The 12,400-nt window shown below is 49.9% G+C and overlaps 1 protein-coding gene across 3 annotated transcripts in view; it reads left to right on the top strand.

Annotated features, from left to right (window-relative positions):
• Nucleotides 1–12,400, top strand: part of dock5 (dedicator of cytokinesis 5) — a 293,002-nt gene that overhangs the window by 170,800 nt on the left and 109,802 nt on the right. For 2 of the 3 annotated variants that reach the window (XR_013500554.1, XM_078239223.1), the window contains 4 exons: nt 883–923; nt 3,581–3,636; nt 6,837–6,933; nt 12,092–12,240. Coding sequence is in view for 1 of the 3 variants with exons in the window: in XM_078239223.1 (XP_078095349.1) it covers nt 883–923; nt 3,581–3,636; nt 6,837–6,933; nt 12,092–12,240 (343 nt within the window). In the remaining 2 variants the exon portion in view is untranslated. Of the gene's footprint in view, nt 1–882; nt 924–3,580; nt 3,637–6,836; nt 6,934–12,091; nt 12,241–12,400 lie in introns of those variants that run through there. The other variant, XM_078239224.1, reaches the window with a different exon arrangement.

Here is a 12,400-nt window from a genome sequence, read left to right as displayed (position 1 = left end):
AATGCTGTTACTATTTTACCCGTCTCAACCACTTTCTCTGGCACCTCATTCCATACACACACCATCCTCTGCGTGAAGAAGTTGCCCCTCAGTCCCCTTTCCCCTCTCACCTTTAACCTACGCCCTCTCATTTTCAATTCCCCTTTCCCTGGGGAAAATGTGCACTCATCCCATCTGTGCCCCTCATGATTTTATTCACCTCAATAAGGTCTCCCCTCATTCTCCTACGTTCCAAGGAATAAAGTCTGAACCTGGTGGCATGGTGGCACAGTGGGTTAGCACTGCTGCCTCACAGCGCCAGGGACCCGGGTTCGATTCCGGGCTTGGGTCACTGTCTGTGTGGAGTTTGCACATTGTCTGCGTGTGTGACCTCCATTGAGAGACAACACTTGAGGCAGATAAATTCTGGTCGCGTTCAGCCAACATGACTGGGGATGACGATGGAGAAATGGAGAGGGTCGATATGGGTGCTGCAGTCGATGTTATATACCTAGACTTCCATAAGGTGCTGGACAAAGTACCACATGATAGGAAAAATTAAGGCCTTGGGATTAAAGGCGGCAATCGCAAACTGGCCAAAAGACAGAAAACAAAGTGTATTCGGGGAACGTAATTGTTCAGGTTTGAGCGATTAGTTTTGATATCTTATTGACTTGGACTGAGATGTGCGGTTTCCCTTCTAAGTGGGACAGACCGCTGTTAAGAGCAGAAGGCTGATTGCCATCACAAACACCGCTGGACCCCTCTCCTGGGCACAGAGGCAACCAGGAGGGGCACAGCCCGACACTAGGCCCAACTCTAACTCCCAGAAAGTTGCGCGGAACAATTTCTCCCACGTTAGAAGACGTGTACCTAGTAACATTGATCTGTCTTTCCGCACAGGTTGGTACCGAGGTTACAGTCTTCGGGACAAATCGAAGAAGGTACTGCGCTTTTTATTTTCACTACCATTTAATTGTCTAACATATACCACAGACTCCCCAGTTATAAGGCCACTCTGCCCAAGCCTCTGTAATCGTAGCATTAACCCAACATTCACTGGTTGTGTTTTGAATGTTTATTTGGTTTGCGGCCTTGTAGATTGACTGAATCGTGGAATCCCCACAGGAGGCCATTCAGCCCATCGAGTCTGCCCGAAAATTACAGCACAGGAACAGGCCCTTCGGCCCTCCAAGCCTGCACCGACCATGCTGCCCGACTGATCTAAAACCCCCCTACCCTTCTGGGGAACCGTATCCCTCCATTCCCATCCTATTCATGTATTTGTCAAGACGCCCCTTAAAAGTCACTATCGTATCTGCTTCCACTACCTCCCCTGGCAATGAGTTCCAGGCACCCACCACCCTCTGTGTAAAAGATCTGGCTCGTACATCTCCTTTAAACCTTGCCCCACGCACCTTAAACCTGTGCCCCCTAGTAATTGACTCTTCCACCCTGGGAAAAAACTTCTGACTATCCACTCTGTCCATGCCCCTCGTAATCTTGTACACCATCAATAATAGGACACCAAGTTTTATCCCCGTAACCCCACATATTTACCCTGTTAATCCTCCTGACACTAGGATCAATTTAGCATGGCTGATCCCCCTAACCCGAACATCTTTGGACTTTGGGAGGAAACCGGAGCACCCGGAGGAAACCCATGCAGACACGAGGAGAATGTGCAAACTCCACACAGACAGTGACCCGAGCCGGGAATCGAACCCAAGTCCCTGGCGCTGTGAGGCAGCAGTGCCAACCACTGTGCCATGCCTGACTCACGGGCTCCAGATCCTTGGAGCTTGAAAATTGCCCTCACCCCGACTGCCCCAACCCAATCCTCCTTGGGGCAGTCATTGAAGGTCTCCAGGGTGTACCCGCTGGTCCATAGAATTTCCACCAGCATCCCTCGCCCCCATTTACAAGGGACAGACTGCCTTTAAGGGTGGCACGGTGGCACAGTACTTACTCTAGTTCCCAGGCTTTTCCCTGCAGCCCTTCTTAAACAAAGGCACAACATCTGTCACTCTCCAATCTTCAGGCACCTCACCCGTGACTATCGATGATTCAAATATCTCTGCTAGGGGACCCGCAATTTCCTCCCTAGCCTCCCACAATGTCCTGGGATACACTTCATCAGGTCCCGGGGATTTATCTACCTTGATGCACTTTAAGGCTTCCAGCACCTCCTTCTCTGTAATATGTACACTGCTCAAGACATCACTATTTATTTCCTCAAGTTCCCTAACATCCATGCTTTTCTCAACAGTAAATACTGATGAGAAATATTCATTTCGGATCTCATCCATCTCTTGTGGATCCGCACATAGATGACCTTGTTGATCCTTAAGAGGCCCTACTCTCTCCCTTGTTACTCTTTTGCCCTTTATGTATTTGTAGAAGCTCTTTGGATTCTCCTTTGCCTTATCTGCCAAAACAATCTTGTGTCCCCTTTTTGCCCTCCTGATTTCTCTCTTAACTCTCCTCATCCACCCCCTATACTCTTCAAGGGATCCACTTGATTCCAGCTGCCTATGCACGTCATGTGCCTCCTTCTTCCTCTTGACCAGGGCCTCAATATCCCGAGTCATCCAGGGTTCCCTACTTCTACCAGCCTTGCCCTTCACTCTAAGAGGAATGTGTTTACCCTGAACCCTGGTTAACACACTTTTGAAAGCCTCCCACTTACCAGACGTCCCTTTGCCTTCCCACAGACTCCCCCAATTAACTGTTAAAAGTTCCTGCCTGATGTCATCAAAATTAGCCTTGTCCCAATTTAGAATTTTAACTTTTGGGCCAGACTCATCATTCTCCATAGCTATCTTAAAACTAATAGAATTATGGTCACTGGTCCCAAAGTGATCCCTCACTAACACTTCTGTCACCTGCCCTTCCTTATTTCTCAAGAGGAGATCACGTTTTGCCCCCTCTCTAGTCGGGCCATCCACATACTGAATGAGAAATTCCTCCTGAATACACTCAACAAATTTCTCTCCATCCAACCCTCCAATACTATGGCTGTCCCAGTTCATGTTGGGAAAGTTAAAATCTCCAACTATTACCACCCTATTTTTCTTGGAGCTATCTGTAATCTCCTTACATATTTGCTCCTCAATTTCCTGCCAACTATTTGGGGGCCTACAGTACAACCCTATCAAAGTGATTTCCCCCTTCTTATTTCTCAGTTCAACCCATTATAGACTCAGTGGCCGAACCCTCGGATATATCCCCTCTCAGTACACTTCCGTCACCTGCCCTTCCTCATTTCCCAAGGAGTGTGATGGAATAATCCCCACTTGCCTGGATAGGTGTGGCTCCAACAAGAAGCTCGACACCATCCAGGACAAAGCAGCCTCGCTTGATTGGCACCACATCCACCACCTTCACCAACCACTCTCTCCAATCGGCCGTTGCCCACTGGAGTGTAGTTCCGTGTGGGTGGGAGGGGGTGTCGGGAGTGGGGGTACGGATGGAAGGGAACAAGAGTGTGTCTGTTCTAAACCAGCAGAAAAAGAGGAAGTTCACGACCCCTCCCCCCCCCCCCCCCCCGTGGACATTTAAAGTCAATTAATTGGTGCCTATTCTTCTTGCCACCCTACAGGGCATCTTTCCTGCGACGTATATTCACTTAAAAGAGGCCAGATCGGAAAGCGGGGGGTGAGTATAAGTACCCTCCGGGGATAAGGGATGGTCATTGAAGGACATTACAATCACTCTTTCCCTAATTTCCCCTGAACTGAGTGTCTCACTCGGCTATTCCAGAGGGCAGTTGAGAGTCAACCACATTGCTGTGGCTCTGGAGTCACGTGTAGGCCAGACCGGGTAAGGACGGCAGATTTCCTTCCCTGAAGGACACTAGTGAACCAGATGGGTTTTTCCGACAATCGGCAATGGTTTTATAGAAACATAGAAGATAGGGGCAGGAGGAGGCCATTCGGCCCTTCGAGCCTGCTCCGCCATTCATCACGATCATGGCTGATCGTCCAACTCAATAGCCTAATCCTGCTTTCTTTTGTCACGGTCGGCCAGAAGATCCGATATAACGACTTCATTCAGTAGCTAAGTCACCCACTAGCTGGGACGGTACGGTGGCACAGCGGTTAGCACGGCTGCCTCACTGCACCAGGGACCCAGGTTCGATTCCGGCCTCAGGTCATTGTCTGTGCGGAGTCTGCACGCTCTCCCCGTGTCTGCGTGGGTTTCCTCCGGGTGCTCCGGTTTCCTCCCTCAGTCCAAGGATGTGCAGGTTAGGTGGATTGGCCATGCTAAATTGCCCCTTAGTGTGTAAAGATGTGCAGATTAGGTGGATTGGCCATGCTAAATTGCCCCTTAGTGTCCAAAGATGTGCGGGTCAGGTGGATTGGCCATGCTAAATTGCCCCTTAGTGTCCAAAGATGTGCAGATTAGGGGGATTGGCCATGCTAAATTGTCCCTTAGTGTCCAAAGATGTGCGGGTTAGGTGGATTGGCCATGCTAAATTGCCCCTTAGTGTCCAAAGATGTGCGGGTTAGGTGGATTGGCCATGCTAAATTGTCCCTTAGTGTCCAAAGATGTACAGGTTAGGGGGATTGGCCATGCTAAATTGTCCCTTAGTGTCCAAAGATGTGTAGGTTAGGTGGATTGGCCATGCTAAATTGCCCCTTAATATCCAAAAGTGTACAGATTAGTTGGAATGGCCATGCTAAATTGTTCATTAATTTCCAAGGATGTGCAGATCAGGTGGATTGGTCATGCTAAATGTGTGGGGTTACGGGGATAGGGTGGGGGAGAGGGACTGGGTAAGATACTCTATCAGGGTGTCAGTGCAGACTCGATGGGCTGAATGGCCTGTTCTGTACTGTAGAGATTCTCTGATACTTAAGCATGCCTGGAATTACCGAGGGGACGATGATGGATTATTTTGCCCGCGGAAGCTGCACACATTTTTGTGCTTCTCCGAGACTCCCTGTTGAAGTAGAGTCGCCAAGTCTCATTACTTTGCCAAAGACTTTTGAAGTGTTTAAAAAATATGGGGTGGCCCATTTCAGACGGAGATGCAGAGAAACGATTCCTCTCAGAGGGTGGAGAGTCTCTGGAACTCTCTCCCTCGAGTGGGAGCCGAGTCTTGGAATATCTTTAAGACTGAGCGAAAGAGATTCTTGGTTATCGAGGGGGTGAAAGGTTATCGGGGGTGGGCGGGGATTTGGGAGTGGGATCTGCTTTGACCTTACTGAATGGAAGAATAGACTCGAGAGGTCAGGTGACCTTCTCCTGCCCCTAATTCACACAACAATCGGTTAGTTAACTCTTGATCCATGTAGAATTTTTTTGTTTTGTCTGGATCAAACTTTTTGACCGTCTAACTCCAGGGGGAGGAAACTGGATCGTCAGTCGCTGAAAGTAAGCACGCAGGTACAGCAGGCAGTAAAGAAGGCAAATGTTGGCCTTCATAGCGAGAGGATTTGAGTATAGGGATAGGGATGTTTTGCTGCAATTGTATAGGGTGTTGGTGAGGCCACACCTGGAGTATTGAGTGCAGTTTTGGTCTCCTTATCTGAGGAAGGATGTCCTTGCTATAGCGGGAGCGCAGCGAAGGTTTACCAGGCTGATTCCTGGGATGGCAGGTCTGTCATATGAGGAGAGACTAAGTCGGTTAGGATTATATTCACTGGAGTTTAGAAGAGTGAGAGGGGATCTCATAGAAACTTATAAAATTCTAACAGGGTTAGACAGGGTAGATTCAGAAAGAATGTTCCCGATGGTGGGGGGAGTCCAGACCTAGGGGTCATAGTTTGAGGATAAGGGGTAAACCTTTTAGAACTGAGGTGAGGAGAAATTTCTTCACCCAGAGGGTGGTGAATGTGTGGAATTCACTCCCACAGAAAGTAGCTGAGGCCAAAATGTTGTGGGATTTCAAGAAGAAATTAGATATCGCTCTTTATTTTCCCAGGCTGATTCCGGGGATGGCGGGACTGATGTATGAGGAGAGATTGACTAGGTTAGGATTGTTTTCACTGGAGTTCAGACGAATGAGGGGGAATCTCATAGAGACTTATAAAATTCTAACAGGACTAGACAGGGTAGATGCAGGGAGGATGTTCCCGATGGTGGGGGAGTCCAGAACCAGGGGTCACAGCCTGAGGATTCAGGGTAGACCATTTAGGACGGAGGTGAGGAGACATTTCTTCACCCAAAGAGTGGTGAGCCTGTGGAATTCATTACCACAGGAAGTAGTTGATGGCAAAACATTGAATGTATTCGAGAGGCGGCTGGATATAGCACTTGGGGCGAATGGGGTCAAAGGTTATGGGGAGAAAGCAGGATTGGGCTATTGAGTTGGATCATCAGCCATGATGGTGATGAATGGGGGAGCAGGCTCGAAGGGCCGAATGGCCTCCTCCTGCTCCTATCTTCTAAGTTTCTATGTTTCTTTGGTCTAAAGGGATCGAGGGATATGGGGGGGACGAGGGGGGATCAGGATATTGAATTCGATGATCAGCCATGATCAAAATGAATGACAGAACAGGCTCGAAGGGCCGAATGGCCTCCTCCTGCTTCTAATTTTTATGGGTCACTTATTTGGTTAAAACAAGCCCAATTTTCGGAACGTCACCATATGACTTGTCACAGAATCTGGTTATTCTTCGTCTTTTCCTCACACCGCATACTCCGGGGGGTGAGGAGGGCGGGGGGGGGCGGGGTGGGGTGCGCGCTGCGGGGGGGGGGAGAATCCTTCTACGTTCAGTGCTAGAGAGACTTAGAATGTCAATGTAGCAAATTACACATGATCCTTCCATCCGTTTCTCCCGCTCGGCCGGTCGTCCTGTGCCTATGGCAGCCAGTAACCTGACGTTTTTTTTTTCTCCCCCCGCCAACAGCCAGGATGAGACGGTCCCTCCCGGCGAAGTGTCGCTGGTCCAGGAACTCAGCACCACCCTGAGAGAGTGGGGGATTATCTGGCATAAGCTGTACCTGGTGAGCGAGCGAAGTTTAACAAAGGGTGGCTTGGGGGAGGGCGGGGAGGGGGGGGGGGCGGGTGGCGGGGTGGGGGGGTGTGGGGGTGGGGGTGGCGGGGGGTGGCGGGGGGGGGGGTAGATAGGAGATGAGCATGGCGGGCAGGGGGCGAATGGCGTTTTTGTACGTGGCTTCTAGTTACGCTCCTTCCCCACCAGAGGAAACAGTCTCTCTGCATCCCTTCCATCAAAGAAACCTTTCACTACCTTAAAATGCTCAACTAGGTCACCCCATCGCTCGACTTTTTCCAAATGGAAAAACGCCCGGGCTGTCAATACTTCCCTGTTAAATCCCATATTTCCAGGATTGCCCTTGCTTTTAGCAACCCGACTTGTCCTCCTGTTTCAGAGAACCGTAGAATCCTTACAATGTAGAAGAGACCATTTGGCCCATTGGTACTGCACCGATTCTCTAACAGAGTATCTTACACAGGCCCTATCCCCACAACCCCACACATTTACCAATACACCTAACCCGCACGTCTTTGGACACGAAGGGACAATTTAGCATGGCCAATCCCCCTAACCTGCACATCATTGGACACTAAGGGGCAATTTAGCATGGCCAATCCACCTAATCTGCACACCTTTGGACACTAAGGGGCAATTTAGCATGGCCAATCCACCTGACCTGCACATCTTTGGACACTAAGGGGCAATTTAGCATGGCCAATCCACCTAACCTGCACATCTTTAGACACTAAGGGGCAATTTAGCATGGCCAATCCACCTAACCTGCACATCATTGAACACTAAGGGGCAATATCGCATGGCCAATCCACCTAACCTGCATTGTTTCAGCAGGTGACCCCTCCACCACCCCTCCCCCAAGCTCCAATGCCCCCCCCCCCGCCCCCCCGGCCCCCTCCTCCCCCCACAGCCTCTTCCCCAAGGATCCTGGCCAGTATTTATCCCTATTATCCCATTGTCAAAATAAAATATGAATAAAAAACACACACAGATGGTCACGACATTGTCAAGTTGCTGTCTGTGGGATCTTGCTGTGCACCAGCCCACCTTCCCAGCATTCCAATACTTTAAAATAACCTCACAATTGGCCGCAAAGCACTTTAGGATGGACGTGGGTGAGGGGGAGGTAGGGGTGGTGGGGGGGGTGGGGGGGGGGTGCGATAGGAAATTAACCGTGGGTCACTTTTTCATTGCTGCCAATGTGACTGACAAAATGGCCGCCACCCTCCTTCCCCAGCGAGGGAAGGCTGCTTTAGGGCCTTCTTTCCTTCACGTAGCCTGAGGGAACCCAGCGCTTGGAAAGTGTAGACGGCCCAAGAGTTATCCTCAGCGTGACCTGATCCCATAATTGTTAGTTAGCAGACACCAGACAATAAGATCAGGCCTCAAAAGCAGGCTTCTAGTTTTTATCCCAGTCCTGAATGCCCACACGCCTCCCTCTCTCTCCTGGACATGTTGAGACAAGTCCTGGTCTTTTCAGGCATGTTATTATCAAATTCTGTAACCCGAGGCCGGCACGGAAGTTTATTGTCTTTGACACCACTTCAGCCTTTGTCAAACCCTTTATTTCGGGCCTACAAAGAAAAGAAAAAATCCACGCCCTGGTGCTGTATTTGAACAGGAAATATCCAGGATTTGATCATTCCTGGTCACTCCCCCCACCAAGGTGGCATTGTGAAACCTAGGAGTCATCACAGGGATCAGGAGTAGGCCATTCGGCCCCTCTGAGTCAATAAGATCATGAATAATCTGATTGAGGACTCAACCCCACTTTACTGCCCCATAACTCCTTCACTCTCTTGTCGATCGGAAATCTCTCTTAACTCAACCCGGATTGTATCCGGAATCTGATATGCTTCACTAAGATCCCCTCTCATTTTTCAAAACTCCCAATGGTAAGCCCAACCTACTCGAGCTTTCCTCGAAAGGTAAGATCCCAGGAATACCAGGATCTACTTTCATTGCAATTCTATCCTTAATTAAGGAGACCAAAACTGGACATGTTTCTCCAGATATGGTCTATCAGAGGCCCTGTACAACTCCCAACAAAACCGCAAAGGCGGCACAGTTAGCACTGCTGCCTCACAGTAAGAAGTCTCACAACACCAGGTTAAAGTCCAACAGGTTTATTTGGTAGCAAATGCCATTCGCTTTCAGAGCACAGCTCCTTCGTCAGATGGAGTGGATATCTGTTCTCCAACAGTGCACGGAGACACAGAAATCAAGTTACAGAATACTGATTAGAATGCAAATCTCTACAGCCAGCCAGGTCTTAAACGTACAGACAATGTGGGTGGAGGGAGCATTCAACACAGGTTAAAGAGATGTGTATTGTCTCCAGACAGAACAGCTAGTGAGATTCTACAAGCCCAGGAGGCAAGCTGTGGGGGTTACTGATAATGTGACATAAATCCAACATCCCGGTTTAGGCCGTCCTCATGTGTGCGGAACTTGGCTATCAGTTTCTGCTCAGCCACTCTGCGCTGTCGTGTGTCGTGAAGGCCGCCTTGGAGAACGCTTACCTGAAGATCCAAGGCTGAATGCCCGTGACTGCTGAAGTGCTCCCCCACAGGAAGAGAATAGTTTTGCCTGGTGATTGTCGAGCGGTGTTCATTCATCCGTTGTCGTAGCGTCTGCACAGCGCCAGGGGCCCAGGCTCGATTCCAGCCTTGGGGGACTGTCCGTGGTGGAGTCTGTACGTTCTTCCCGTGTCTGCCTGTGTTTCCTCTGGGTGTTCCGGTTTCCTCCCAGAGTCCAAAGATGTGTGGGTTAGGTGGATTGGCCATGCTAAATTGCCCCTTAGTGTCCAAAGATGTGCAGGTTAGGTGGATTGGCCGTGCTAAATTGCCCCTTCGTGTCCAAAGATGTGCAGGTTAGGTGGATTGGCCATGCTAAATTGCCCCTTAGTGTCCAAAGATGTGCAGGTTAGGTGGATTGGCCATGCTAAATTGCCCCTTCGTGTCCAAAGATGTGCAGGTTAGGTGGATTGGCCATGCTAAATTGTCCCTTAGTGTCCAAAGATGTGCAGGTTAGGTGGATTGGCCATGCTAAATTGCCCCTTAGTGTCCAAAGATGTGCAGGTTAGGCGGATTGGCCATGCTAAATTGTCCCTTAGTGTCCAAAGATGTGCAGGTTAGGTGGATTGGCCATGCTAAATTGCCCCTTAGTGTCCAAAGATGTGCAGGTTAGGGGGATTGGCCATGCTAAATTGTCCCTTAGTGTCCAAAGATGTGCAGGTTAGGTGGATTGGCCGTGCTAAATTGCCCCTTCGTGTCCAAAGATGTGCAGGTTAGGTGGATTGGCCATGCTAAATTGCCCCTTCGTGTCCAAAGATGTGCAGGTTAGGTGGATTGGCCATGCTAAATTGCCCCTTCGTGTCCAAAGATGTGCAGGTTAGGTGGATTGGCCATGCTAAATTGTCCCTTAGTGTCCAAAGATGTGCAGGTTAGGTGGATTGGCCATGCTAAATTGCCCCTTAGTGTCCAAAGATGTGCAGGTTAGGCGGATTGGCCATGCTAAATTGTCCCTTAGTGTCCAAAGATGTGCAGGTTAGGTGGATTGGCCATGCTAAATTGCCCCTTAGTGTCCAAAGATGTGCAGGTTAGGGGGATTGGCCATGCTAAATTGTCCCTTAGTGTCCAAAGATGTGCAGGTTAGGTGGATTGGCCATGCTAAATTGTCCCTTAGTGTCCAAAGATGTGCAGGTTAGGTGGATTGGCCATGCTAAATTGTCCCTCAATGTCCAAAGATGTGCAGGTTAGGTGGATTGGCCATGCTAAATTGCCCCTTAGTGTCCAAAGATGTGCAGGTTAGGGGGATTGGCCATGCTAAATTGTCCCTTAGTGTCCAAAGATGTGCAGGTTAGGTGGATTGGCCATGCTAAATTGTCCCTTAGTGTCCAAAGATGTGCAGGTTAGGTGGATTGGCCATGCTAAATTGTCCCTTAGTGTCCAAAGATGTGCAGGTTAGGTGGATTGGCCATGCTAAATTGTCCCTTAGTGTCCAAAGATGTGCAGGTTAGGTGGATTGGCCATGCTAAATTGCCCTTTAGTGTCTAAATAGTCTTGGAGTCATAGAGGTTTACAGCATGGAAACAGGCCCTTCGGCCCAACTTGTCCATGATGCCCCTTTTTTTCAACCACAAAGCTAGTCCCAGTTGCCCGCATTTGGCCCATATCCCTTTATATCCATCTTACCCATGTAACTGTCTAAACGCTTTTTAAAAGACAAAATTGTACCCGCCTCTACGTCTACCTCTGGCAGCTCAATCCAGACACTCACCACCCTCTGTGTGAAAAAATTGCCCCATGGACCCTTTTGTATCTCTCCCCTCTCACCTAAAACCTCTGCCCTCTAGTTTTAGGCTCCCCGACCTTTGGGAAAAGATATTGACTATCTAGCTGATCTGTGCCCCTCATTATTTTATAGACCTCTTTAAGATTACCCGAAAGATGTGCAGGTTAGATGGATTGGCCATGCTAAATTGCCCCTTAGTGTCCAAAGATTCGTAGGTTAAGTGGATTGGCCATACTAAATTGCCGTTTAGGGCCCGATTTTACCATCGCGTTGCACCCGTTTTCGGGCACGAAAACTTGGTGAAGTCGGGCGTGAGGTGAGTAGCGCGATCCACGCCCGCCTCCGCTCCAGTTCCCCTTTACCAAGGCCTGAAAATGGCCGCGATCGGGATCGTGTCCGAAACGGGCGCAGCGGCCATTTAAAGGCATTTGCATGCATTTAAATTGACTTAATGGGAGGATAGGCCATGTGAAAGTGCTCATTAGAGTCAGGGGGATTAGTAGGGTAAGGATCTGGGGTTCCGGGGATATGGCCTGGGTGGGATTGTGGTCAGTGCAGACTCGATGGGCCGAATGGCCTCTTTCTGCGCTGTTGGGATTCCCATGATGCTCTGATATGCGCCAATGTTGAATTGGCCTTCCTGGTCATTTGCTGCATCTGCGTACCAACTTCTCCTGGTCCATGGAGATCGTAGGCTCGCGCCTTCGCTCAGCGGGCGGTGGCCTGCTCGCTTCAGAGTCGGGACAGTCGTGGGTTCGAGTCCCGCGCCCGGGAGAAAGATGTCGTGGCAACGTCGTGCAGTGCGCGACCCGCTGTGCGGTTGCTGAGGCCTTGTCCCCGTCTCTCCCCTGCAGAGAAACAACAAGGCGATGTTCCACCACGTGCAACAGATGACCAACAACCTCATCGAGTGGCGCTCCCAGATCCTGTCGGGCACGCTCCCAAAGGACGAACTGCTGGAGCTGAAGAGGAAAGTCATCGCCAAGATCGACTACGGAAACAGGTGAGGGCCCCATCGCAAACACTTCCCCCGTATCCGTGCGGGCGACATCCACACAGGAATGGCCCTCAGGAGTCAGCACACGCACAACATTGCGATGGTTTTAGAAACATAGAAAACTACAGCACAAAACAGGCCCTTCGGCCCCACTAGTTGTGCCGAA

The sequence above is a fragment of the Mustelus asterias genome, chromosome 22 (assembly GCF_964213995.1).
Source record: "Mustelus asterias chromosome 22, sMusAst1.hap1.1, whole genome shotgun sequence".
In the NCBI taxonomy this organism is placed as follows: domain Eukaryota; kingdom Metazoa; phylum Chordata; class Chondrichthyes; order Carcharhiniformes; family Triakidae; genus Mustelus; species Mustelus asterias.
Note: the sequence above shows the minus strand (reverse complement) of the source record. Positions and strands in the feature narration are given on the sequence as shown.